The sequence below is a fragment of the Heterobasidion irregulare genome, assembly GCF_000320585.1.
Source record: "Heterobasidion irregulare TC 32-1 unplaced genomic scaffold scaffold_07, whole genome shotgun sequence".
NCBI classification, from domain to species: domain Eukaryota; kingdom Fungi; phylum Basidiomycota; class Agaricomycetes; order Russulales; family Bondarzewiaceae; genus Heterobasidion; species Heterobasidion irregulare.
In genome coordinates, this window is record NW_009258203.1 from 1,011,990 (window position 1) to 1,038,236 (window position 26,247).

The window sequence follows — 26,247 nt, forward strand, 5'->3', positions numbered from 1 at the left end:
GTGGTGTTGTTTCGTCATGAGTCAGGCGATTGTGGGCCTCGTCCGCGCGGTAGTCGTCGGTTGAGTGTCGGTTCCCCACATTATTCATAGACGTGGATGTTTTGTGCTTCTCGTCGCTGCTCGCTCTTTCATATCCTCGGCCAGTCCCACACGAATAGCCTCGAGAACGCGAAGCCCCAAGGCGAGACGCGTAGCGAAGAGCATGCCAGAAGGATCGTCTATCCCAGGGCCAAGTTCAACCGTGGGCTTGCTTCCATCCACTCTGTCAAGGCCGTTTCGATCGAGGAAGAATCGGCCTTGCGACGCATGCGTCAGTGTGTCTTTACATTCTATTTCGATCAATGGACTGAGGTGTGAGCATTGAATGATCTGTGCCAGCGTAAAGCCAAGACGCGCTGTGCCATTCCCGAAGTTGGTCCACCCTGTGTGGAGTGTCAGTGAGCGAGTCTTTTGTGCTGCATGCGGCCCGACAAATGAATCATCGCCACTGTCAATCAAAGGCAGACGCGTAAATCATGCACGTTTGACGAACTGCCGCCAGAGCGCAAGAAACCTACCAAGCGCGCATTGCCGCCTAATCAAGACGGTGCCCACATTGGGAGCATCAGCTCTCCCGGAAGCGAGACTGGTACGCAAGGGTATGCAGCAGAAAAACGGCCGCGAAGGGCGAGTATGACTGCCAGCACAAGTACAAGCCCCAGCGTCGACTTCACCGGAATGCACGCGCTTATCGAGGCGGCCACTCAGCAAGAGCGTCAGCAAGCGGCTTCGATATCAGGTCCTACATCTCTGGATCTGTCTACCACGGACACTCTCGAGCCCCATGTGCTCACTGTTCTCCTGACGGACGATCTCTTGCCCATTGGAAATCGACAGACAGGATCTGGTTCAGAGCTTCCAGATACAGGATACATCAGACAGATTTCATCTGATAAATCCAAACCTCGGGTAGTTATCACATTTACATCAAGTGACAAAGAATCGAGAACACTGATACATCTGTGCGCTTCAGTATGCCATTTTCACCAATAAAACACAAAGTATGTCATTTTTGCTCTGATTGGGGCAGGCGCTTATCTGTCGAGAGTCTTGCAGAAAGAATGAATGCCAAACCAGAACAAGAGCAGTTCGCGCTCGTGAAGGCAACGCTGTCATTGCTCACCCCTCCGCCCTCGGAAGAGTTTCTCGTGGATCTCTTTATTCGCACGCATAATTCCGCGTTCCCTGTTATCATACCCCCGTCTGACTTTCACCACCTCAAACCACCGCTTTTGCGCAAAATGTACCTCACGGCCCTGAGTCATTGTCGAGAGTATCGACCGTCGGCGCGAGCCGCTCGTCGAGTTGATCTCGCGGGCAGTCTTGACAAAGGACAGGAAAGTACACGACTTTCGAGTATCTCAGCCGCACTTCTCGACCTATCGGGAAGACCAGTACTGGATGCCGAGTATAGATATATCTTGTTGGCAAGAGTATGTCATAAATTTCCATAAAAGTTTCAGCATATGGTGGTAGCGACTGACGCTTCATTTTAGACTATTGCCCAATCTCAACTGTTGGGGCTACACATAGATTGTACGAATTGGGCTTTACCACCTTGGGAGAAGGATCTACGTCGCGTCCTGTGGTGGGATTTGCGCATTCACGACGCATGGTAAGTATAGCGCTTGAATTCGTCTTGCCCGTTGATACACTTCCAACTCTTTTAGGATGTCATTTCTTAATTCTCGCCCTGCACATATTCAAGGTGACAACCACAGCGTGCCATTCCCAGCCCTCTCCAGTGCAGTCGCGACGTCAGGTCCGACTTCACAGTCAATCCGCTCGCCAAAGTCATTCGTCTACCTCTGCCGCCTGTCGTACTTTGTCTCGGTTTTGCAGGCGAGGGTTTGCACGCTGTCGTCCGAGCTTGTTTCACGGGAAGACAGGCTGCGGATGGTCATGGAGATTGAGGTCGACGTCGGCACCTTGCTGCACGAGGTCAGGAGTGACGAAGCACAAGCAATACCTAGCGACGTGCTGCCCAGCGGTGTCGGTAAGTACTTGGAACATTTGCCTTACTTCGGGGCGCTGAGATACTTTTCAAAGCATCGCTTATGACATGTCTACTTGGCTTCCGATGTATGCTTAGGCGTATCTCGATAGAGCTCAAAATCGGTCTTGGGAGCCCGTAAGCGCCTCTGTTGTATAATTCCAGACGCTCGTGATCTCAGCTTGCATATATAGCTTCACTCCAGATCCCGAAACATTGGAGATGTTCAGAGAATGCGTCGACTATTTCTGCTCTCTGACGTCTCCGTGTTTTGATGGCTTCTGGCTTGTTTGTACGTTCCATTTTGTTGAAGTAATGAGGCCATTCCTGATCTTGTCGGTCCGTATAGATGTTGGGCATGTTCTCTCCTCTTTGACTTCTTCTCTTATCCGACTAAGCCTTGCTACGACCTCATCGCCCCTTGCAACATCCACTAATGGGATTGCAACTTTGCAAGCTAACATGCACAACAATCCTATCCTGTTGCTTCATCGGCTAGTCACTGCTCTCCGAACTGCAAAACAGAACGACTTTTGGGATCTCGCCGAAGCCGCGCTGACCCGTGCTGAATCTGTTGCTATGGTCCTACGATCTGCCGAGGAGTTCACCAGCGTTGTCGCCGCGCTAGAGTCTCGTCTGGATGTGAATTTTCATTTACAAGGCGACGTCGGCGGCGGGCCAGGGGCAGTAGAGGATCCGGTACAGGGAGGTGTCGGGTGGGGTGCTCCAACAGCATGGAACATCAATCTGAACGCGTTTGGGCCAGACTGGGAATCCTTCCTAATGGGTCTGGATGGGGACAATGGGAGTGTCTTTGGAATCCCACACTTCGAGGCTCAGGGTTGAGCGAGCGCGTGTCTGTGTCATTTCCTTCTACTGGGTTTTCTCATTTCTTGTGTACGCTATGACTCACGTTTCTAGTTGCTATCATATTTCAAGCCATGTTAGATATGGTCTGTTGTGGGTGCCATAAATTTAGAGCCACCCGCAAGCCTCCTTAAACACAGAACGGTTCTCTTCTGTGTTTGGTCAGCTACGGAGACTGCGCACGCCTGACAGTTGATCGTAGCGGAGAAGAGGCTTGTTAGGGACTTCCTCGTCACCTGTCAAGCGCCCCCGTATGGCGTCCACATGCTCAGATAGCGCTCGGAGAGTGTTTCGATCAGGCACAGGGCTGCAAATGTCGAGTCACGAAAGCTCGCTACCGCCTTGCAACACTGGAGTACTACGCGATATAAGCATGGGCGGTTATGCTGGGACGATGCAACCCACCCACGATGTTCCAAACCAGCCGTCTGGATTTGCGCGAATACAGAGCCACAGACCTCGAACCGCTCGCCGCTCTTTGGAACGATGACGAAATCCAGCGGCTCACGTTCGCCTCATGGGGCATCCAACCGCGGACCAAAGAGTACTACAAGGAGGAGCTCATCAATATACTCACCAAAGATCCTTCCCTTTTCGCGATTGCCGAGCACAAAGAGACGCATGAGTTTGTAGGGTTCATCGCGCTGCGCGTCGAGGCAGGAAAGAACAGAAATGGGGACATCGGAATCACGCTCAAGCGAGAGTGGTGGGGGAACGGATACGGGACGGAGTTGTTGGAATGGATTGTCACGCACGGGCTCAAAGAGCAAGGACTGCATAGGATATCGCTGCAAGTCTTCGGAATCAACGAGAGGGCGGTCGAAGTATATCGGAAAGTGTAAGCGATTCAGCACCGAAGATCATTCTGTCGACCCTGACGTGTTCTTTGATATTTGACAGAGGGTTTGTCGAAGAAGGGAGGATGAGAAAATCAAATTGGGTAGCAGGAAAATGGGACGACATCATTTTCATGAGTATTCTCGAAGACGAGTGGGATATTGAGACGGGCAAACCGAAGCAGAAACCTGGAGTTTCTACATAGGAAACAACCCTAACCTTAGGCAAGGGTTTTCCCTACGCCCGACGCAAAAAAAAATTAACGAGATTGGACTTGAAGATATTTTCGATGGAGGCATGTTCTTAAATCTGTATATTGCATGGTCGACGGAGGGACATTAAAATCGTAAATCAATTTCGAGAATGATGAGACCATTCACCCATCGTACTAGTTTGAGGTCCATCACCTCGCTCCTTTTCAGCACCAACTAACAGTCGCTCTGGAGTGACACATAGCCGCTCGAGGGGATTTATCGTAGGCTGCGAAGTTTGGTGGACGATGGACAAGCGAACTCGAAACAGTCTTGGAAGCTGAGTGGAAACCATGGTGTCCGGAGCATCTCCGAAACTTCCCACAACGAGGGATCGTTCTGGTGAAAATCCGGAGTCGCTCAGGATGCGCGTCTGAGCGTAGCATGATGCGGCAAAATCCTATAGATGATATTCAGACAAATCTATGATAGTAGGAGTCAATAATACACAACCACAATATACAAGAACCTCCAAAACGTGTCGGTAAAATCTAAAATCCAGAGCATATCACAGCAAAACGATGAACAAAGGAGAGCAAATAGAAGAATCCGAGGTCAAATGCCATCGACTGAGAGCGGTTGCTTTTTCTCATCTCCGTACAAGCTCTGGGATGCGGTCTCGTCGATGGCCTCGGCGGACACAATCGGTTTAATATTGATCGTCGGCCAGATGACATTGAAGAGGAGATAAAGGACAGCGGAAACGACGACACCGAGGGGCCATACCACAGAGCTTTTGTGATGATCAGTCGACATGCGCTGCGAACAAGGATGAGAGACGGGCGTACAAGACGTATGACGCCCCAGCTGGAATGTCGAGATTGCTGTTGACTTTGGCCACGAAACCAGGTAAGTTGGGTACCAGGGCAAGCGTGAAAGCCGCAACAGCCCTCAAGTTGAATCCAGCGGTATACCTGTCGAAAATCCGCTTCAAGCTTGCGCGTCGACAGATTATGGATCCAATAGCGCCTACCAGTAAGGCGAGGAAGCCTTGCGGTATAAGTTGGGTATGTCCAAGTAACGATGACGAAGGATATACTGTTGGTCAAGTCAGTACCAATCTAGTGGGAAAACACTTTGAGCGAGAACAACTCACGTAGTCAGATAGAATGATTCCCGCGACTGGCGCTAAGAATATGGAGTAGCCGCCGCTAGAGTGTAGGGAGAAAGTTTGAGCTCCTTTTCTAGGAAGACAAAAAAAATACAGCGTCATACAGGAATGCGGTGAACGATTTTGCGGAGTTCTGGATCATCCAAGGACACGCAGCAACGCCGATAATAGCACCTATTGAATGATATCAGAACCAAAACCTTGATTTATCTATGTTGTTCCCTGACGTACATATGTACTGCCCTCGACGCACGTTGATGAAGCTCGGGAACAAAATAGCAAGATCATTGCCTACTGCTGTGGAGCTAGACCAAAACATCAAAAACTCGTATCTTGCAAATAGTGTCAAGATGGGCAAACTGACTTCGCAGATATGTTCGTGGCGATGACCGAAAGAGACCAACAGAAAGCCGCGAAGAATGCTGCAGCGCGATTGTCCCACAGCTCAGCGACCTGGAGAGGGTTCCAGGTAGACACGCCGTAGATTACTTTCGTCGCAGAAGTGACCACGACGCCTAGGATCCTGTTGGATGAACGAGAGGCCCGATGAGATCACTTTCCCTACGCAAATGAGAACTGAAGGTCTTACGCGCAGAGAGTGACGGGGATGGACAACGAGATGATATTAGTCCACACCACGGCTCTCGGGGATTTTGCATAGCGAGTAAAGTCCTGGAATCCTCATGTCAGCCCAAGTCATTCCCACTGACATGGGCTTTAAAATCTTTACCGCAATGTTCAAAGCGAGAGTGGCCTTAGGAGCGATAGCCGATGTCATAGCGGAAAAGAAGGCAACGGCCACTGGCATGCCGGTAACATGAGTACCTTGATTGAATATGGGGCCAAATCCGTGGGCGCGTCCGACTGCCCAGCCGACTGAACATTTGATCGTGAGCTAATAATGACCACGAAAAAGGTTCGTAAAGTGTATGACTTACACAGGGCGAACCCAAAAAATGGCTGTGCTCAAAAGTTAAACGAAGAGCACAAGGACCATAGAGATGCTCGTACCATGATGACCACTTTGACTGCGAAAAGGTATCGCAGCTTGGATATGTGGATCCACAATAGCGGAAGCTGAATTATATAGAAGATACTGGGGCGAGAAACATATTGTGTCATTATTAGCTTCTCGGGAATAGATGCTTGGAAACTAACAAGAAACAGAGGAGCTGTGACGAAGTGACATGAGCTGAGGGGGGAAGGTGATTTGGAAAGGCCTTGAAGGAAGGCCAGATCGCGCCAACCATGACCTGGACAGTATATGGGTCAGAATATGAAAAAACTCTGAGATAGTGATCGTTACCTGGACGCATTGGCCACCTTGATACGTTTGGGTCCCAAACCATATGATGGCGGCAACTGCACGACACACAACTGCGATTGCAGTTCCTCTGATCCCGAATGACTGGAAAACTCATAACTTTATCTTCGAAGTCTGATAAGTCAACAAGAAGAATGCGTACGCCTCGAGCGAACACAGGAAAGTTGATGCCGTAGGTAGCGCCGACCCATCCACTAGCAGCACAGGCGATAGCTAGGTTTACGGATGGTTATTAATTGAGCGAGACAACGTGAGTTTTCATAAATGAAGAACTCACACACAAGGACGTGGCCGAGAAAAACAGCCCCAATGGTAGCACCTGGAGACAATCCGCCAGCAACTGCTGAAGAGGCGACCTGGTATTGGCTAAACTTTTCATGAGCACCCCTGACAAAGACAATAAGCATCGAGAAATGACCTTATCCCTGTGTTCGTCATGTTCGTTAGTCATGATTCTCATGAAGTGTCGAAGACAGAAAATCCGACCCTTAACGCAGGAAACGCACCGAAAGCTTCAGCAATCCAGTATCCCAAAAGATGGAACGTTCCCCATCTGCGCGGGCCGTCGGGTAATGGTGGAACAGGGAGGAGGTCAGGCTGGCACTTGATGTCCTCCACACTTTCCTCGCCACCATGGTGGGAGTCGCTCCCAGGAGCCCGAAAAGTGACTTCTTGCGGGTCGATGCGAAGCTTGAAGCTAGCCATCATGTACCCGATGCCTCTGGACGAACGAGCAGTGAGCAGGCTCGTGCGGTGGACGTGGAACAGGGACAGCAGCTAACGAAGGTCGGACGCACATATATGTACATAAGTACGATATGGGCGGTTGACTAAACCGAAAGCCGATTGACTTGTCGCTTGGTCCTTATTTGGTCTGAAATCCAACGAACACCCTGTCTCAGAAATTATTTCTCTTTCTATCCGTGATCGCACTACGAAACTGGCAACTGCGTCCCGAGCATCGTACTGTCCGTACGGCAAGTGTCGATCCGCATCTTTGCGTAAAAATGCCAGAAGATGCACTGTGGCAACACGGTGTTCCTGAACGGTTCTGGTCAGGGTCCTCCCATCTACGCAGCCGCGTTACAGCCGCGACCCCTGTATCGAGATTTCCATTTGTGGACAGATCAGGCCCCAGAAACGGGTAGCGAGGACCAAATGCAGTCCAAGTGCTCGACTTTTAACCTCTCTTAACCTCTTCTCTCAATGTGGTTTGGTTTATTTTGCAACTCTCGGGCGCCGCTCTAGCTTGAAGCTTGACCATGTGCAGCAATTTGACGCGAGACCTCACGAGACCCCTTGATTCCATCAAACCCTCCTCCCGCTCCCGACTAGCAAAGTAGCGCTCAGCTGTCCCAAAGCACTGACATGCCAGCATGCACACAGCCAACAGTGCCAGCTTTCAATATTTAACATTCAAAATGTTCCGCTCATGACAAACGTATTGGTGACGCAAGACCCTCTTCGCGAAGGTTTCCTTCTTCTAGTCAGGCCCGTTCTGCAACTGAATTCTATCAAGTTATCAGCTGGATAAGGCGACGTTGATTGCATTCCTCACAGACTGCGTTGGTAGTTCCGTTGGACTTCCGCGATAACGAACGGAAGATCTGTGCACGTACAACTGATTGTTTCACATAAACGATCATAATGCTTCCGTTAATGCGATGGGATTTTGAGAGCTCATTGACTGTGCTTCACTCAGCGCCTGTGATGATCAGTTCAAGCGGGTCTGCACACGATTTACTGTGCGTTGTCGATGCCTCATCTCTCTTTGTCTCCTGTGCTCAATAGAAGAGTCCCATGATAGGTTTCGAAGTCAACCTGTGATCAGTTGCTTCTGAACAAATTAACAGAAATTCCTTTATTTTGCGAACAGGTGAACCCGTCATCTGAGAGAGAGGATCTGTCATCTTTTTGGCCAGCATCCACTTCGGGGCTAAGGGGGTCTATTTCCTCCCTTCACGTCGCCGCGGCCAGTGCATTCGCACAGTAAATATGAAGAGGTCCCACAACCCTCAGAGTCACTGGATTGAGAACGAGACATCCAATCGCAAACAGGTTATTGCCGTCCTATGTATAAGACCATGCAGCCTGACCCATTCGGGGTCTGAACCTCGTCTACAGATCCACACAATGTCTCCAGTTCCTTCAGGACTGTCACGCTCTGAGGTCGACAATCACGTTGTCGACCAGGGAGTCTTTTCTAAAGGACATCAGAGTTTGAGCAACCTTGACGAGAATCCTCTGCGTCGTGCTTGGAGGGGCGATAAGGAGGAAAGGGTTCAATGGAGCTCGGTACCTAAGTTCGAGAGTCCTTACGAAGAGCGTGAATGGGTCAAGGTGTGTGTGGAGGATCAATAAACCACCTCGTCGACTCTAGGCATTAATCCATCATCAAGGAACATATGGCGGCCGCCTTTCGCTACTGGGGAAAATTGGGCTATGCGGATGGTATCTCGGGTCATATCACAGTGAAGGATCCCGTTCTTCCTGGGCACTATTGGTGAGTGTATTACGATAAAGGCGATATCGGTCCTAATAAACCGATCATCTGACTTGTCCACACAGGATGAATCCATTCGCGGTGCACTTCTCTTCAATGACCGTACGGCCCGCATTGCAACTTCATTGCCGTATGATCTGAACGCTCTGCTGACCTTCAGAAATCCAAACTCGTGCTCGTCAGCCCTGACGGCTACGTCACTGAACACGGAGCCCAGCTGCCCATCAACGCCGCGGGATTCTACATCCGTGGGCCCAGAATTTTTGAAATAATGTCACGAACATTCCTCACTTCGAAATCTGAACCATCTAGACTCGGCAATCCACAAGGCACGTCCTGACATCAAGGCTGCGGCCCACTGCCATTCAATTCATGGCAGAGCCTGGTCCGCGTTTGGCCTGCCCATAGAGACCCTCACGCAAGATGCGTGCTTGTTCTACGATAACCTCGGTGTCTACAAGAACTTCGGCGGCATAGTATTGGCAAAGGAAGAGGGCGAGAATATCGCCGCAGCCCTTGGGCCAAAATTCAAGGCTTGCATTCTTCAAAACCACGGCCTCCTAACCCGTAGGTGTATTTATTCTATAAACCGACCCGCTCAAAATAAGTTGGCATCTTTCGCCAATTTTCACAGTTGGAACTACCGTCGATGAGGCCGTCTACAATTTTTCTTCACTTGAGAGGCAATGCCAAGTCCAGCTATTGGCCGAGGCGGCTGCTGCGAACGGCCGTAAGAAGACTGTCATTTCGGAGGAAGATGCGCAATTTACCGCCAATACACTGCAATGGTGGGAAGTGAGTTATACCAATGTACGTTCGTTTCTTTGACTGCCGAGCGAGGGAGTAGCTTGATGACGACTTCACAGTTCCAACCGGAATATAACCTTCTGTTAGAGGAGACTAATGGGGCGTTCCTGCGATGAGGATCGTTACTGGTCCAATATGTATGTCAATGTACGAGATAACCCGATATGTACTCAATGTCAAGCTAAGCCAAGGGCCCGCAGCCTGTTCACACCAATCAGACCCATGAATCGAAATGCAGTTGAAAACTCGCGTAGAACAAGCATAGTGTGGTGGCTGAGCGTATTATAACAATTTTTCGACCTTCTATCACCACGACACGGAGCCCCTGCGTAGAAACGATACACGTCTGACAGCCTTCCCAATCGCTTCATTCGACGGCATGTTCTCTTCCCCAACCCAATCCAAAACCCAATCAACCAGTTTCGTATATTCACTGCTGCTGCTACCGCGACTCCACGTCTCCAACAATGGTGCACTGGCGCTCACCTCTCTCCAACTCACCAGCGCCAATGCAATGGTGCTACGCGACGGGTGCACGTCAAGAGCCCGCATCCACGCGAGGGCCAGAGGAATGTCCGATGCGAGTGACTGCGAGACGAGGAGGGCGATGTATGATACGAAAGCGCGCTCAGAGGGGTCTACGGAAGAATATGCAACCGATGGATACAGCCCCTTGTGTAGAACGGCATGCTCGGGAATGATATGCACGGAAGCGTGTTGAAAGTGAGACGGATGGGGAGGGAAAAGGGTACGCTTGATTTCCACCATAGGAGAACTGGCGATGTCGTCGCTCGAGGTCCGAAGAGCTTGCGCAGGGGATTGGACATGCACGAGCTCGGGCCAATTACTGAGGATTATATCCCTGAATATGCTACACGCACGACGCCAGGCTACAACGTCGCCCCAAAAATTCGTAGGCTTGACGTGGTCATTAGCGGCATCTCTCAACTGAGCTAGGATGAGCAAGCGAGCCTCAGTCATAGACGAAGGCCCTTCATGAGGTGGCGTGTTTCGATGGAATGGGTTACGGAAGCCAAGCTCGCGAAGAGCACCAGAGAGTGATTCGAAGGAGCGGGACGCCATCCGAGCAGCATCTAGAAGCATGCGGAGGGTTTCAGAGTCAGGTTTGGTGCTGTAAAGAGTCCCCATGTTCTCCCATAGCATATATACAAGATCGGGCCTGCCTACGATTAACAAGCTCTTCATGAAGCTATTGATCGTCACGATATCGATCGCCCCCTTGGTCAAAATATTCCTGTGTGGCCAAAAAGTGGGTTGAATGGTCTTCGATCGCCAATAACTCTTCTCGAGAAGATCAAAGGCCTCTTGAAGGTCTCCTGCCCGGGTGAGGACCTCGAGTCCTACTCCCAGCGCGCGTCGATCTAACTGAAGCCCAGAAGCACGATAGTCATCCCACACCTCTTTCGCAAGTTCATAATCCCGACGTAAGAGCAAAGCACTCATCAAGATGCTGTATGTGACATTTGTGGCGGGGCGGAGGAACGGGACTTTTTTCTTGCACCACGCGAAATACTCGACGAGGTTTGTTCCGGGTATTGATTTGTCTTGCGCGCGTGCATAGAACTGGGCTGCCCACTCCGCCGGGTCCTCAGGCAGTGGAGGCCGTCCATTTCGCTGTATGACCTTCGAATTGCTCCTGATCAGATTGAGGCGATACCGATATGTAGCCGTGTTGGGTGTCTTGGGATAAGCGTCTGAGTCTTGTTCCTCCTTCTCACCTATCATGCTACGAACGGTACGGAGATACGTGTCGCTGAGACGAATAGCAGAACGACGAGCGAATACGTGTGCATATAATTCAAGGTGTTTTATGTTTGGACTGAAGCCCTGAGCAATCATGAGTTCGTTCAGAGTGGTGGCCAACTCTGTCGTAATGTACCGATTCCGCAAGAGAATGGTGTATGTGTCGGACAGGACAGACAGCTCGCGGGATCGCATGACTTGCAAGATCTTGACGGCAAGACCGCCCATGGTACGGCCGCTGTCCGGAGAGACAGCATACCGAGCGATGCCCTGCAGGAGCAAGTTGAAATGCCATGAGGTACTGAAGAGAGGTAGAGCGAGGAAGATGGAGACCAAATGGTCTAACGCGGGCAAGTCCCTGTGTGCAGCCAAAATATGTGCCGTGACCAAAAGAAGCAGAGGGCGATTTTCGGGGGTAGCATACGGAAGGTGACCAATGACCAACGAAAGGGCCCTATGAGCCTGTGCAGGAGTTCGGGTGAGGTGGAAGAGAATATAGAGGATGAAGTAGGTTGGTGGCTGATCGTTTTTGATGATGGCGGGCTGTGCGGAAGACGCGAACTCGAGAGTGTCTTTGAATTGCACATCGTCTATCAGCTTCAGGTTTAAGCGGGCGATGGTGTCATTGAATTCGTTTGCAGGGCCAGACGTGTTCGACGCTTCGCTGCCTTCATGCAACGCTTGCGACCATTGACGGTGGGTAGCTACGGAGATACCGCTAGCCTGCAATGCCTTCACACGCTGCAGGTGACTCCCCCGTAAATCTACGACGTTCCATACAGGGTCGCGAGATCGTCGTCTTATTGTCTGGGCGAGCACTCGAAGGGTTCGGCGAAGTGACCAGTAGAGCCTAGCGTCGGATTCGAGCAGAGCAGGAGAGGGGGTCGCCGTCGCGAGGAAACGCGCATTTCTGGCTTTAGATGTTCCCCAAAGACGGACAAAGGTCTGCATACGAGACAGACATCTGAGTTGCAATGAAATCAGCAATGAGAGGTTCGAGGAAGAAAAACTGACTTGTCAGTGGGCTCAAAGTAAGAGGCAGGAGGGACGATGGTGTGACACCTCGTCACAGTCGCAGTGACGTTGGGCAAAGTGCGTTATGGATACGCTCATATTCTCTCTTCTTTCGTTAGGCTCCTTGTTTAGATGCGCCGACACGACCTGCGAAGCCCATAGCAATATATCCGCCGAGAATCCCTCGCAAATGCGACTACCGCGCCGGACACGGTGTCACTGCGGTGTCACGGTCGCCGCCAGCGCCACAGGCAAACAATGAGCAACAGAGGGCGAATTGAGAGTCCGCTGATGGCGTTGTGTGCCCGCTCCTCTTTCCCTCTTCCGCTTGAGCTGCTCGGTATAAGTACTGACTCTCAGGTCGACATGCCTCGCATTCTTTTCGTCAGCGGTTTTCATCCCGCCACGCGCGCGCGAGACCTCGCTTACGAATTTGAACGGTGCGCTCACCGCGTTCTACTGCTTGTCGCGTGTTGTTGAGTGGCTCTCTTTCAGCTTTGGCCCCCTCATCCGATGCGACGTACCTGCGCCCCGCAACCCCCACGCGCACTCCAACCCGTAAGTTCTTTCCCCTCAAAAGCTCTTCAGCACCTTTTTGCCGCAGTCGAGCGATCCAAGCGACACGGAATCGGAATCCGCGCACGAATAAATGCACCGCTATCGCTGAGCGCGTCGTATCGTTCGTCTTTCGCTTTCGTCCGCTGTTACGGTTCCATCGCGTCGTCGTCGTCGATCGATCGTACTTCCCGCAATCCCCCCCGCTTCGACCCTCCGAACGCTCAACGTGCCCCTTCGAACCCATCGCAGTTACGCCTTCGTCGAGTTTCGTAGCAACCGCGACGCTGAAGACGCATACTATGATATGTACGTGGCCTTGTTTCTTCCTGTCTTCTCAATCTTCATTCATGACTCTCGCAATCAGGCATGGGAGGCACTTCGAAGGACAGCGCCTGAGTATTCAGGTGAGTTCATATTCACGCTCATGTATCTCAATATCATATTCATTTCGATACCGCAGTGGGCAAAAAACCCTCCGTCATCGGTCTGGAGGTATGACCGTCGTGCCTCTCCTCCCTCTCACCGCCGCAGCGACCGCGACCGTTCTCGGAGCCCTCGCCGTCGCAGCGACCGTGACAGGGGGGATCGGGACCGAGACCGGGACCGGGACCGTGATGATCGCGACAAGGATAGGGACGCCGACAGGGAGAGGGACAGAAAGCACAGCAGGAGCCCCGAGCGCAGGAGGCGAAGCCCAACTCCGGAGAAGCGGGCTAAGGAGGACAAGCCCCGAACGCCACCCCCGGAGGATGGCAAGAAGGAAGGAGAGGATGCTGCTCAAACACCACCATACGAGTCCTGAGTCGAAGCAGACCGGTTATCCCTTTGTTTAGCTTTCTTCTTCCTTTCCCTTTTCGCTGCCCCTTAGTGACCAAAATTATGCCTGGAAGCAGGCGTAAGTTTTTCCTCCTGTTTCTCTTTCAATGTACTTGCCTTAATACAATGTTGAAAATTGTTTGCATCTTCGTCTGTGATATCTGGCGGATGGCCATTTCTTGCTGAGCGGGACACGCGTGTGGCTGACGGGTCCTTGATTTGGGGTTACACGCAAATGGAATTCTTCATCTCAACACTACGGTCATCGCTATGTCAGAGCCTTGGGTCCCTACAATAAACGATCTACGGGTTAGACTTCTCTACATTGCCCTACGGAAATTCTAATCAGAAGCACACACCATACAGGTCAAGCTTTGTTATATATGTCGGGAGGAGGAAACATATGACAGTATGCCCATGCACCATCGTGTTTTGACTCTGTTGTCTTAAGTGCATCCCCTAGAGCCGGAAGATCCTCCGCGGGTGTGGACTCACCCATGCAATTGCACTCTCGTGGCCCATGAATCGTGTCTATTGCATTGGATCAAGGCCGCACAGCAGAATCCGGACCGGGCGGCCAACGCGCTGAAGTGCCCGCAGTGCGGTGCCCACTACGAGCTGGACAGCTATAACCCTCGTCCTCTCAGGCTGTTGGATGCCATCAACCGGGGCTTGTCGCGTGTAGGGAAGATAGTGACCATCACTTGTGTGGGGATCACCACACTATCCTTTGGCGGAGGTACGTCCTCGTCGCATTTGATACCGATTTGGTCTCATATCAGACCCACCAGCACTTTATGTCGTCTTCACTAGCTACGGTGTCTATGCTGTTCGATGCTTTTTAGGCAAGGACATGTTCGATGCATTGTTGACCGATGAGCCCTCCAACTGGCCATGGCATGCTTTCATCAACCTCCCGCTGATCCCTATAAGTCTCATCGCTTCCCGCACCCCTATTGCTTCTGCCATCTCACCACTCATCCCACTCCTCTTCGCATGGCCCCCGACTGCCCCTCAGGCTGGTCTTGCTGGTTCATGGCCCTGGCGCGGTCCAGATAGCTGGCTGTCGAGCACAGTCTTCCCCAACTCCCCAGCGCGATATTGGCCTCCCTCACCTACGCTCGTCTGCGCGCTGTTCCCATTTGTAAAATCTATCTATAATCTTGGTCTCAGAAGGCTGACACGATTGGTTGTCAACTCGCGCGAGTCGCCGCAGGGGCCGTTGAGGCGAGTGGAATGGGCGCTCAACGACGAAGGTGGAGCTGCAGGCTTCTTGCGCATACGGATTCATCAACATGATGATGGCCCGCCAGCAAACCAAGACAATGCAGCAGGAGCGCCTCCACCACTGAGAGCGGCTGGGGAGAATCCGGACCACGCCGAAGTGGACGAGAATGCTGTGGACGAGAACGACGCCGGCGTGGCCGCGGAGCGCACGATTCGGCTCACTGGGGGATCCATAGGGCGCGCGATTGGCGGGGCACTCATACTCCCGCGTGTCTCAGGTTGGATGGGCTCGCTGCTTCTCCGACTATCTGCATATTTTCCAATTTTGTCCAAGATATTGGCTGCCAGGCCCCTGCTTAGCAAGACGCTCCCTATATGGTCCCCGTCGTTGCCGCGAGCGTACCCATGGCATAGTGGCGATAAACTTCATGAAATAAAGCTCATGTTCAAGACATTGTGGCAAGGAAGTAGGGTCTGGACAGAGAGCGATCCAGTGTGGTATGCATACGAGCATGATCAATCTACGTTCCATTCTGCAGCTAACATTGGTTGGGTTTTCAGGTGGCGAAATTTGCTCGGCCTCGGTATCTTCGTCGTGGTATGTCGTCTGTATCCATTAATGCGGACTGTCTTCACTAACGACCTGAGCAGGCAAAGGACGCGATCAAGTTACTCCACCTCTGGTACGCTAAACAGGAGGTTGAAAGTAGAAGGGTGAAGAATCGGTCGTTCGAGGGAGTCGATATCAAGAATCTGGATCTCATTAACCCATCACGCCGATGAGAACCACTCATCTATGCCCCCTGTGCGTTATGGCCCATACATACTCTCACCTCATTTACACCAGGATAATTTTGCTGTGCATATCATCGAAACCCATGATCGGTGTCACAGAGTTGTCGAGCTGTTAAGACAACATTTCTAGCCGGAAAGTAGGGATACAATGAGACGACAGAATGAGGTTTAGTCTACTTCTAATACAGTCCCGCGCTGCACACTTCCCCAACCTAAAAAAGATGTATACAAAATCTGAGCTATTAACCGCACTGAGAACAAAGAGTATGACGCACCAACAAGCCGCCAATGTTTTTCAATACGACGCGACAAAGCAACTTTCTCTCCCACCTCCGTACATGCAGGCGAAGTCAACTGGATCTTCGCCAGGTCAGCCTTCACACTGAGGACACGACCACCAATAGACGTGGAGCCGATGTTGATCAAGAGCAGCTCGTTCTTGACGAGCTTCGTAACCTTGGTTTGTTTCTTGTCCTCTGTCTTGACACCGAGCAGCCGACGCAGCAGGAACAAATTAATTTCCAGCTCTACATGAAAGCGGGTGGTGAGCACGTTATGCGAGAATATCCCAGTGTGGACAGCGCACCAGTGAAAATCTGTGGCAACTTTCCAACAGCGCCTAACACCTGCCCCACTAGCCGATCCGCACGACAGAGCGTGGGATCAATCTTCGTACCAACACCGATCAATCCTCCGGGGACCGCGAAGTCTAAGTGGTTGCTCTCTGCGTGCAACGAGACAATGCGACTGAAGATGGGCTTGCACCGATTGCGACCGGCGCTGTCTTTCGTCACGATCCCCGGGCGGATCTCGACTTCCAGACCCAGATAGAGAACCCCAGTAAGAATGGATCCACCAGCGACACCGCCCTTTAGGTCCTTGACTTCGGCACCTGGTTTGTTCACGTCGAAGGAACGGATGACGATGAGGCGTGGATCAGAAGTGAAGTCGCGAACAGGAATCGGAATCCGCTTGACAATGTATTCATTGACAGCATCGATGTTATACTTGAGTTGGGCAGAGATGGGAATGATTGGTGAAGTCTCGGCAACAGTGCCTTGAATTTTACGATTGAATATCCTAATGTAGGGGAAATGGACAAAAAAACGCACCTTTCACGAACGCAGTAATACTCTTCTGATGCTCTAGTGCCTGCGGCTGTTTGATCAAATCCACCTTATTTTGTAAGATGATGAGATGCTCCAGCTTCATGATCTCGACGGCGGCCAAATGCTCTGACGTCTGAGGTTGTGGGCATGTTTCATTGGCGGCAATCAGCAGCAACGCAGCGTCCATGACTGCGGCACCGTTCAGCATGGTGGCCATGAGAATGTCGTGCCCGGGACAGTCGACAAATGAGACATGGCGGACGAGCTTCATTCGGTGACCGCAGCCTGGACGTTCACAAGGAGGGTTATCCTCCTTGTCCGATCGATAGGAGCGGTAGCATCCTGGCCTGGGGCAGGCGTCATTTTCGCACTTGTAGATCTTGAACGGAAAGGTGTTAAAACATAGGCTAAAAGGCAGGATGGTCGTGACGTACCTTGGCATTGGCATAACCGAGCTTGATCGTGATATTCCTGACTAACTCGTTCTTAAATCGAACGGTCATGACCCCTGATATCGCCTTCACCACCGTTGATTTTCCGTGCGCGACATGCCCGATCGTCCCTGCAAACGAGATGCGTTAACTTGGACGTCTTTTCTGCCGAATTCTCTACACGCACCCAGGTTGATTGTAGCCTGTCAAACATACTGAGCTTTACAATCAAGCTACGAAGCCGAATTCTACTCACTTGCTTTGAGATGACCTCAGGCGACAAGGGTGTCAGTTTCGTTGCATCGAATTCTACTATTGGGATCGCCTCTTCCTCCTCCTCCTCTTCTGAGTCGGACTCGTCAAGGTTTTTCTGAAGTGTCTCGTCTCCAGGCATGATGGAGGTGATTTTGAATACAATTCCAAGGAAAAAAGATACGCAGCTGGACGTGACTCAAGACTGACTCAAGTTCACTCAGATTTTGATGAGGGTCGGAGTTCCAAATATGAAGTCACATCAGCAAGCGTTCTATTGCCGTGGCTTGCCGTCCTCCATCTCCCTTGGCAATAAATCATTCCTTCACCACGTACTCAGGCTTCTCGACAGCCTTGTAAATTCTCTGTCTTTGGCTTCAATGTAAGAGATTTTATAACTGATGACAGCTCCTCGGATCTTGGGTCGTTGATATGGAACTTCCCACTGATCGACGCCTGGCTGCAATTTCGCCAGCTGTTCGTCTGTGGACCGATCATGTATTGTATATCCTCGTATAACATACAAAAGTGCAAAGATATTACAAAAGGGAGCTCATCGATGCGTCAATCCGATCACGCTAACCATGGTACGAACCTGTACGGAACCCTCGCTGCCCACTCGTCCCATTGCCCCTTGAATTCCTTCCTCATCAAATCATCCTCCCCAACCGCCCTTCTGAAAATGAATCCCGAATACGCCAAAATGGCACCCCAGACTACTGCCAATGCCTGACCCGGGATCGTGCGAATGATCCCTGCTTCTGTCCACCACGTTCCCGAACCCAACTCACATATCGTCATGCCCACAGCCAGAATAGTACCACCCGTGTAACTCGGGTGGCGTACAATGGAGTAAGGCCCACTGGTAACGAGTTTGTGCTCTTTCCGCAGAGTGAGCTCGTACGTGAAGAGCCGCCCCAGTTCCCGGTAACAAGCTAATCGAATAGCACCCCCCAAACATACCAATCCCATCCCGACTAAGGACTGGGCCGAAAGCGAGAGGTTCATGGCTCCACCCCTACCAGAACAAAACAATGCCAAAATGTGCGTCGACGCCGGACTCGTTGGGTTCAGTTTCGCGAGCGCTACAGCAATCTCAATTGCTGACACCGTTGCGACAATTGTCTTTACGGACGTGCTTTGTAAGTTCACTTCGCAATGGGGAGGTATCAAGGTGACTTCACCTTTGCGGTGAAAGGCACCAGTCTCGTCAGACGTTCGCGGAAGGTCACATCTCTTCCGCCAAGAGCCTTTGCTTGCTCCTCTTTACTCGGAGGTGGATTCGGTGGGGTCATACCGACATGGTAGCCAACAGCGGTGAGTATGATGAGAGGGACTTTGAGGAGGAGGGATGGCATGGTTGTCCGATGATCAGGATACTGTCGCTCGGGTTTTATGTCCTTCTCCAGAATTCTCTGCTCAATCATTCCGGCATCCGGGCAAAAGTCCACGAGGCCAAGAAGTTGCCATCGTCAGATATGTAACTGATATGTATGCATCTCGTTATCGCCTAACTGTCGAGAACCTAACGGGACCTGAATCTTGCCCGGAACATTTGTTCGTAACTCCTTGGGCCATCAGTTTGTATCATACGTATATGGTACGTAGTTTCAATGGTGCAAGCTACACACGAGCCCTACGTATTCGCATTTTGAAAGTGCCCACAAGCTTTCATATCCGAAGGATATACTTGACACAAATTGTCGCAGTCAAGGGCGTTTGTCAAGTTCAACTTCCATTCAATGCGAGGGGAGGAAGGGATAGTGATATATAAATACGTAACGAAATAGCAACGAGCCTTGATCAAGCTGTGGAGCCTCGTGGACCATCAAATATGACAGAACAGAAGAATTTTGCCAATCGCAATACATCGCAGTTACATCGCTTGACGTTAGGGCCAGCTTAGATCCTGTGCTGTAAGATAGAAGCAAGGCCTAGAATATGAAGAACATAATGAAGTGACAGAAGGAAGAAAAACTGAACCTGGCGCCACGTCTGGTGGGAGCTAGTGGGCCATACTTGAGCCTGCGCACTTGTCTGATAGCTGAAACGGGCGCATTATGCTCATAGCTTAGCTCAACAACATCCCAGATCCCCGATGATATAGGTAAATCTGCCACAAGGCACATCTTAACACATCGCCCCAGGTCAGGGCCTTGTCGAACTGTTCAGCTGATGTACTTCGTATCATGCCCATGGCGTTGATGGTGTGATGCAACAGAATCAGACGCATCTCATGGAGAATTCAGGTTTTGGAAGGCATGGGTTGGCATGTGACGGAGGTGTGGACTAGGTGTGGTCTCGTCGGTAAATCATAGGGCCGAGAACATGTACGGTGGGACAGTTTTGAATTCGAATTTCGTCGTTATAAGAAGTTCTGAGAAGCATGACTGAAGCATGCTAGTGTGTATAGATCGGCCGATCTTATGACCGCCGATTGAGATAGGGAATATGAGGCAGAAGTAATCCGCGCCTTCCGCGCCCCGAAAAATCCAGAACAAGGACCCAGGGGATGAACCGGTTCATAGAGCTGGTTGAAATACATTAATTTAGCCTTTCTGACGAAGCCCTCAAGGCCTCATAGCCTCAGGCTCCAAGGACGAGCAATGAAGTAAACGGCTATCGTCATCTTTAGCATAAGGGCTGACTGTGGGAGACTAGAACAGCCCTGAGTAATTCCTCCCAAAATTCTGTGTACGGCAAGGATGAGAGTTCTCGGAAAGGTTGGCAGTAGAGCCCTCCTTACAAGGATACACAGGTACTTACCGTATATGTCAACAATACCGTCTAGCTATAAAGGCGCGTTGGTCAGTATTTTCGAACGAAGTGAACGCCGTATTATAATCGCACTGAAACAAGGTCCTAACGTAAGCACAGTAAATGCGTGCACTGCAGGTCGGTAAGTCCGATAAAGCCACATTGTAGTGTCCTAGTAGCATCCTGTGGAGTCAAATATAGAAAGTCTTGAGCTCTTTTGAAATCAAGCCATAAAGGTGTGGGTTTTCAAAAGTCCTTTGACCGCGAAATCACTAGGCGGCTATACACCGATAAGTGATAATGGGTCCAGCAGGTAGCCAGAGACACCGGGTCAGTAAGTCAGTAGACATAGACCTCCGGGCACAACACCGATTTGGTGAAAGTATATCCGTCATAGAAGAGGCCAGGAAGAGGGTTTTGATGATGTTTGCCGTTGAGATAGACAGGAGCAGTGTTTACTCAGCCTGGCATCGGGCCGCACTGATGGTGCAGAAGCTGGGTTCTGACTCATTGTGCGATCCGCTGCGCCCGTGCTGCCTGAGATTAAATCATACGTGCCAGCCAAGAGTCGTGGCCGTTCTCCTGATGACGATTCAATGAAATGCTTGATTTAGAAAACAAATTTTGAGTTGTCGAGAGTCGAGATTTTCAGGAACGTCATGTTGCCTCGGCCTTTGAGGCAGTTCTAACTAGTTGTGACCCCGCCATAGCTCGATTAGGAAACTCTTGTGGTTCGCACGCAAATCTGACGCAGGCGGACGTAAGAAAGGTTGCTTCGAGTAATTCTCAGTCACTTACTTATGGTACACAGCGTGTTCGTCAATGAGTTCTCCCTGGACTCCCCTCGGAAATGAGTTCCTGTAGGAGATTCGTCAATGGCAGTCCGGAGGCATTTGCAGGTGGAGGGCATATGTTCCGCTTGTCGCAATGATCGCTATATATACTATAGTGAGCTGTAGTGATAACTATCGTGAGGACATTGAAACATACAGATATACCTTACAGATGCCAGACTGAGAAAGACACGTTTGAACCTCACTCCTCGTCGCTGCTACCTAAATCAACCATGCCCGTTGACGGAGTATCAGTTGGCTTCCCGAACACCTTCTGAAACTCCTCATCGCTACTATCCGGCGCAGCTATACCGTTGGACTGTGCGTACGACAAAGAAGGTTCCTCATCGTTGTCGAGGTTCAGCGGACTTCTTGACGGTTCCTTTGTGAGTGCCTCTTGCTCTGTCCCAGAATCGATATCGCTGCTGTCCAGGTCTACCATCTTCACTTCCAGGGACTTTCCGAACACCATTTCCTCTTCTCTCTCCAAATCGAAGTCATCCAAATCGGGCAACGCAACATCGGCGACTACACCCTGAGGCTCATGTCCTCCACGTTGTGATGGTGCCGACACTGCCGAGCGGACTCTCGCGCCAGGCCGTGGACCAAGCTCGATCGCTGTTGACGATCGTGCTGAGGCCAGGGCACGGAGCTTTATCATAGAGGACGAATCAGTCAAAAGATATCATCTAAATGAAGTGGTCACACCTTGGCCTGTATATCTGTATCCTCTATTCGCCGCTGACCCGGCTTGAGCGTAGGGTCAAATCCGAGTTTCTTGATTACCTCTGCAGAATATGCATTCTTCTGAATTGGCATGTTCTTCAACTCCTCACTGCCTTCTGCCTTTTCTTTCATCCCTACTTTCTTGTTACTCTTCTCCATCTTCTCTCTCCCCTTCCCCTTCCCCTTTCCAGCCTTCTCCTTCTCCTTCATCCTCTCGGCATACTCCCTCGCTTCCTGGACAGCCCTCATCCCCTCCTTATCCCTCTCTAACAGCGTCTTTAGCGTCTTCTCCGTCGCCAGCCCTGCCATCTTACGCTGTGCTTTCGCTTGAGCGTCTCGGCCCACGTTCTCGCCCACGAACAATCCCCTCGACTCAGACGCCGATCCGGAGACGACATGTCCAGCTACAATATACGTTGAGCCGCCGCTATCTGTAGGAGGACCGGTAGCTTTGTCTGGGTCAGGCTTGAGACCCCATTTACGCGTAGGGTCAAAAACGGGTTTGCGTTTAGGCGCAGCGGTTGACATGCCTGAGGTCCTGTGAACGGGGCCCCATAAATTGATTAGCGATCATTGCCCTGTAGGAAACCACCTCCATAGAGGGAAATGTGTGATATCTTACCCCATCGAGAACTCTGCCCGCCCCGCCCGTCGATGCTCAACAGCCGACTGCACATGGTATTCGCAGATATCGCTGACTCTCTTGTCGCACCACCCTCCACATACCTTCCCGTCGCGCTTTAGGACAGTGCACATGCCGAGATGTTGGGAATGACCGATGACCGCCACAGATCCGGCGGACTCAGGCGTCAGTGCGAGAATGTTTGTCGTTGGGTGTGGACTCTCGTTCGAACGCTGTTTTCAATCGCCTAACGTCAGAAGCTGCATCAGCTCGAGGGCAAGTGAGTGGCATGCTTACACACCTGGAATGGCTTCAATACCCTCGGATTTAACAAGGCTACAACCGAGCCCTCTCTAAGCTTGGCCATGGTCTCAAAGGCACCCTTACTTCCCCCTCTGTATACCTTCTCCTTCCGACCTCCTTCTCTCGTGATGAAGTCAAAGGAGTCGGACTCAAAAAGCAACAGAGAAAGAAAAGCATCACCACGAATGATAGATGTACCTCCACTAGCAGAGCTCTTGGAGCGCGCGCCAAAGTCAATGAGTTTGAGGTTCACGTATTTGCGACCGGAGGGCCGACGTGGACCATCAGCGTCTTTGCTTTTACCCTTACCTTTGCCTTTCCAACCCTCTCTGTTCGGTGGACTAGGTCCCGTACTGGCATCAATGTGCTCCGTGTCTTCATCTTGCTCTTCAACGCGATCGATGGCGACGGGAGCGCGGGAGACCTTGATAGGTCCGCGCTCGGCTACGACAGCGATAGTGACCCAGTCGCCCGCAACGGGAACATCATACCCTTGGTTATTCGGGAGCAGACGAATGACGGAATAGAGTTTTGAAGGAGATAGGTAGAAACGCCCTGTAAGGTATTCCTGGAGGTCATCGTGGGGAATCGTGCGGGAGCTGCACACGTAAACCCAGAATGCACGCGGTCATACCAAGGTGAACGGATGATCGTGATAGATGAATGATGCATACATACGCGAGATGAATGCCCGAGTTGGGCTCTAGCTTCTCGAAGAACGGATCATCGAAGGGCGGCTGATGGTCCACAGGGCCCGGCTCGAGTTCTTCAATGAGAATGAGCCGGTCGTCTCGCGCAGGAGCATCGACAGGCTCGTGGGTCTCCTTTGTGACCTGCCGGCTGGGTATGTTATTGAATTGTCAGTACTTATTACTTTGGAATGCGTCTTTTGGTCGACGTACGTGGGCTTTTCAGTGAAAGACCCAGAGCGTTCAATGGCCTCAACGTGCATAGGCTTGACAGGGCGCCCACCAAGCTGAGATAGTTTATTGAGCACATTGGAAGGGTTTGCCGCAGGCCTCGGAGTGAGTGTAGAATTGTACGGTTTTGTTGCACTCGGCAACGAAAAACTGTTTTCTGCTGTACCGACGTAGCGCACGGCGGATTTTGTAAGACTGCGCTTGTCCCGGTTGAGAGGGTCGGAATCTATTTTTCGCCTTTCTGAAACGAGGCGTCAATGAGATGCGAAACTGGGTGAAGAAAGCCAACATTCATTACTTGGAGAAGGACTGGCAGGTGCCAACAGAGTACCGTTCGTGTGTTTACGCTTCGGAGATCCATATTCGGCGATAGTCTTGCTCGCACCTGCGAGCGCTGAATCCTGATGACCGTCGAGTTGTGCTTGCAAGGCCGCGATCTTCTTGCGGATATCCGCCTGCCTTCGTTCCTCCTGCACTCTGCGACTAGTTGCAGACTCCATCAGCACGTTGTATACACACCGCTGCGCGCAATAGGCCAATACACGAGCTGAACGATCGCGAGATGGTTTTGACACGCGTTTGAAGTGGCACCGCGAGGAGAGCGGGGTCGCGAGACGTGTTATTTACACGGGTTTGTGCTGTGAGCCTGTGGACTGAGTCTGGCTGAGTCTGATGTCACGGCAATCTCCAGTCCGGCCGGAGAGATACTCCGCGAGCGGCTTACGTGATGAAATCGAGAAGCTTCCATCGTGTTTCGAAGGCAGCAGCCCGCGTTGGGCTCAAGCACGCTGTTCCCCAGCGGGCACACCCCCACAATTTGTTGCGTGCGTGCGATGGGGATGAAGCAACCATGAGGCAAGCCATCGAGGCAAGTTGATACCTGTATGCATCATCAGGCAGGCGGACGACGCGCGGAAAACCTCCGCCTGCATGTCTAGCCGGAACATACCGTGCAGGCAGGGGCCGCGCCGCTGGCCACTGCAATTGCGTTTTATTATGGACTCGCCATCGCCTTGTTTCTCTCAGTGCCACATATCGCCCTTCCATCTCCTCTCTCCCATTCTCTGTTTGAACTACACCCCTTCCGCCCCTCGTCATGTCTTTTTTCCTTGTAGCTGATTTGCAGGTGGAGACGAAGAAGCTTGCCAGATGTCTGAGCTCCTTGCATCGTTTTATGACAGCTGCAGAAACACTCCTGAATAGCATTCGAGCCTTATCCAGATATCAATTTCAACAACAATCCGCAAAGGCAAGGGTTTCACCTATCTTTCTTCAAAGCCACAGACGGCTCATATCGTCGCTTTCAGATTGTCACACTGATAGAGGTAATCTTTTTGTATCATCTTCCAGCAGTTGCTCTACGTGCTTACATATATCCTCCCACTGAAGATCGCACGAGCTACGTTACTGAAGATGGACATCAAACTGTACACCTTCTCTCCGTGTACATCGCAACTACGGCCGTATAAAACAATCTACCTTGATATCCTTCGGGCGCTGAAAGAGCGCCAGAACGATATTTCTGACTCAGTTCGAAAAGGTAATAGCACCCACTTCCAATGTCCTCATTACCCTCGTAGCACGACGCCGTTGATCCATCTTCTCAGGCCGTATCGACACTTTATTGCAGCCCTTCTCTGCGTGGCTAGTGGTTAGCAGTAGCGATACTTCGTCTGAAACATCATCGCCAAGCGCCTCACCACCGTTATTCCTGCGGCTGTCTTCCTTGCACAAGACCATTCATCACGAATGTCGTACACGGACCAAACGCTCACCTCCGGCGTTATCAGATTCCTCAATGCCCCGTAAGCGTTCATCTACCTTTACTCTCTCAGCAGCTGTTAACTTTCTTTATGTGGCCCATCAGCCCCTTCGAAACTGCCGTGGCAATATGAAAGCTCTTCTCCGTCATTTACATCGGCTAACACTCAACTCACGGGACGTGGGCGCAAATCGGAACGTACCAAATCCTTTTCCTATGCACGTACCTGTTCGCCACCGCGGCAATGGCGTCCTATGCCATGCCCTGACGACTTGGTAGAAGTAGCACACGACGACGATATGGAAACTGTTCCAATTCCCATCTTCCCAGTGCCACCTTCCCGCAGAAATTTCGGCATCTTTTGCACAGGTTTGAAATCATCATATCAGCGAGGAGAGCGCACGGGAAGAAATGCGGGCATTTAGGGTGCTGCGGCAGTGTACTTAATGCTCGTGGTGCATCTAAGGAGAGTGTTGTTTCCATTACGGTATGATGTTGATTCTACTCCGTTGTGTCGTTTCAACCGACCATATTTTGTAGCATAGCACGGATCAGAATGATTTTATTTGATGTATTTTTCCCCACGCTGACAAAGTATCATACCTGACATAGTATCCGACAATGGC

The 26,247-nt window shown here is 51.2% G+C and overlaps 10 protein-coding genes across 10 annotated transcripts; 5 read left to right on the plus strand and 5 right to left on the minus strand.

Annotated features, from left to right (window-relative positions):
- Nucleotides 1-202: 202 nt before the first annotated feature.
- On the plus strand, nt 203-2,878 carry HETIRDRAFT_322630 (uncharacterized protein; the record flags this gene model as incomplete). The annotated part of the gene is made up of 9 exons (XM_009550035.1): nt 203-310; nt 379-437; nt 501-1,011; nt 1,125-1,472; nt 1,536-1,654; nt 1,710-2,035; nt 2,089-2,170; nt 2,227-2,324; nt 2,382-2,878. 9 exons carry the CDS (start codon nt 203-205, stop codon nt 2,876-2,878), a joined length of 2,148 nt encoding a protein of 715 aa, XP_009548330.1.
- A 431-nt stretch (nt 2,879-3,309) lies between these two features.
- HETIRDRAFT_452866 (uncharacterized protein) lies at nt 3,310-3,941 on the plus strand (the record flags this gene model as incomplete). Its single annotated transcript, XM_009550036.1, has 2 exons — nt 3,310-3,737; nt 3,800-3,941. The coding sequence occupies 2 exons, from the start codon at nt 3,310-3,312 to the stop codon at nt 3,939-3,941; spliced, it is 570 nt and encodes a 189-aa protein (XP_009548331.1).
- Nucleotides 3,942-4,373: 432 nt separating this feature from the next.
- HETIRDRAFT_63728 (Nucleobase cation symporter) lies at nt 4,374-7,128 on the minus strand (the record flags this gene model as incomplete). Its single annotated transcript, XM_009549671.1, has 16 exons — nt 4,374-4,720; nt 4,776-4,901; nt 4,961-5,025; nt 5,084-5,138; nt 5,203-5,272; nt 5,330-5,403; nt 5,463-5,621; nt 5,688-5,770; nt 5,829-5,974; nt 6,037-6,058; nt 6,110-6,194; nt 6,257-6,351; nt 6,405-6,506; nt 6,565-6,635; nt 6,700-6,793; nt 6,927-7,128. Coding segments are annotated over 16 exons (1,627 nt in total), but the record flags the coding sequence as incomplete, so codon positions are not given.
- A 1,427-nt stretch (nt 7,129-8,555) lies between these two features.
- Nucleotides 8,556-9,848, plus strand: HETIRDRAFT_49391 (uncharacterized protein; the record flags this gene model as incomplete). The annotated part of the gene is made up of 7 exons (XM_009549652.1): nt 8,556-8,762; nt 8,822-8,925; nt 8,991-9,027; nt 9,086-9,173; nt 9,238-9,492; nt 9,560-9,735; nt 9,792-9,848. The coding sequence occupies 7 exons, from the start codon at nt 8,556-8,558 to the stop codon at nt 9,846-9,848; spliced, it is 924 nt and encodes a 307-aa protein (XP_009547947.1).
- A 103-nt stretch (nt 9,849-9,951) lies between these two features.
- Nucleotides 9,952-12,447, minus strand: HETIRDRAFT_435112 (uncharacterized protein; the record flags this gene model as incomplete). Its single annotated transcript, XM_009550037.1, has 1 exon — nt 9,952-12,447. One exon carries the CDS (start codon nt 12,445-12,447, stop codon nt 10,039-10,041), a length of 2,409 nt encoding a protein of 802 aa, XP_009548332.1. The 3' UTR covers nt 9,952-10,038.
- A 410-nt stretch (nt 12,448-12,857) lies between these two features.
- On the plus strand, nt 12,858-14,009 carry HETIRDRAFT_410453 (uncharacterized protein). The gene is made up of 5 exons (XM_009550038.1): nt 12,858-12,950; nt 13,006-13,068; nt 13,318-13,374; nt 13,433-13,472; nt 13,529-14,009. The coding sequence occupies exons 1-5, from the start codon at nt 12,877-12,879 to the stop codon at nt 13,868-13,870; spliced, it is 576 nt and encodes a 191-aa protein (XP_009548333.1). The 5' UTR covers nt 12,858-12,876; the 3' UTR covers nt 13,871-14,009.
- A 135-nt stretch (nt 14,010-14,144) lies between these two features.
- Nucleotides 14,145-16,832, plus strand: HETIRDRAFT_477388 (uncharacterized protein). Its single transcript, XM_009550039.1, has 8 exons — nt 14,145-14,193; nt 14,251-14,293; nt 14,348-14,623; nt 14,676-15,609; nt 15,673-15,709; nt 15,763-16,118; nt 16,182-16,433; nt 16,493-16,832. The coding sequence occupies exons 1-6, from the start codon at nt 14,155-14,157 to the stop codon at nt 15,892-15,894; spliced, it is 1,461 nt and encodes a 486-aa protein (XP_009548334.1). The 5' UTR covers nt 14,145-14,154; the 3' UTR covers nt 15,895-16,118; nt 16,182-16,433; nt 16,493-16,832.
- On the minus strand, nt 16,075-17,840 carry HETIRDRAFT_419442 (uncharacterized protein; the record flags this gene model as incomplete). Its single annotated transcript, XM_009550040.1, has 7 exons — nt 16,075-16,118; nt 16,182-16,433; nt 16,493-16,963; nt 17,019-17,394; nt 17,450-17,577; nt 17,634-17,649; nt 17,703-17,840. 7 exons carry the CDS (start codon nt 17,838-17,840, stop codon nt 16,075-16,077), a joined length of 1,425 nt encoding a protein of 474 aa, XP_009548335.1.
- A 341-nt stretch (nt 17,841-18,181) lies between these two features.
- HETIRDRAFT_477394 (uncharacterized protein) lies at nt 18,182-19,061 on the minus strand. The gene is made up of 2 exons (XM_009550041.1): nt 18,883-19,061; nt 18,182-18,823 (listed from the first exon to the last, which is right to left on the minus strand). The coding sequence occupies exons 1-2, from the start codon at nt 19,054-19,056 to the stop codon at nt 18,272-18,274; spliced, it is 726 nt and encodes a 241-aa protein (XP_009548336.1). The 5' UTR covers nt 19,057-19,061; the 3' UTR covers nt 18,182-18,271.
- A 2,429-nt stretch (nt 19,062-21,490) lies between these two features.
- On the minus strand, nt 21,491-24,359 carry HETIRDRAFT_49497 (uncharacterized protein; the record flags this gene model as incomplete). Its single annotated transcript, XM_009549657.1, has 7 exons — nt 21,491-21,940; nt 21,997-22,552; nt 22,637-22,869; nt 22,938-23,538; nt 23,618-23,763; nt 23,838-24,100; nt 24,158-24,359. 7 exons carry the CDS (start codon nt 24,357-24,359, stop codon nt 21,491-21,493), a joined length of 2,451 nt encoding a protein of 816 aa, XP_009547952.1.
- Nucleotides 24,360-26,247: the final 1,888 nt, after the last annotated feature.

Excerpts from the sequence above, each read along its gene's own strand:
- HETIRDRAFT_410453 (XM_009550038.1), top strand. The coding sequence starts at position 12,877 with ATGCCTCGCATTCTTTTCGTCAGCGGTTTTCATCCCGCCACGCGCGCG. Across the intron at positions 13,069-13,317 it reads CCCCACGCGCACTCCAACCC|TTACGCCTTCGTCGAGTTTC; the intron begins GTAAGTTCTTTC and ends AACCCATCGCAG. Across the intron at positions 13,473-13,528 it reads GACAGCGCCTGAGTATTCAG|TGGGCAAAAAACCCTCCGTC; the intron begins GTGAGTTCATAT and ends TCGATACCGCAG.
- HETIRDRAFT_477394 (XM_009550041.1), bottom strand. The coding sequence starts at position 19,056 with ATGCCATCCCTCCTCCTCAAAGTCCCTCTCATCATACTCACCGCTGTT. Across the intron at positions 18,824-18,882 it reads TGGTGCCTTTCACCGCAAAG|ACAATTGTCGCAACGGTGTC; the intron begins GTGAAGTCACCT and ends ACGTCCGTAAAG.
- HETIRDRAFT_477388 (XM_009550039.1), top strand. The coding sequence starts at position 14,155 with ATGTCAGAGCCTTGGGTCCCTACAATAAACGATCTACGG. Across the intron at positions 14,294-14,347 it reads GGAGGAGGAAACATATGACA|AGCCGGAAGATCCTCCGCGG; the intron begins GTATGCCCATGC and ends TGCATCCCCTAG. Across the intron at positions 15,610-15,672 it reads ACAGAGAGCGATCCAGTGTG|GTGGCGAAATTTGCTCGGCC; the intron begins GTATGCATACGA and ends TTGGGTTTTCAG.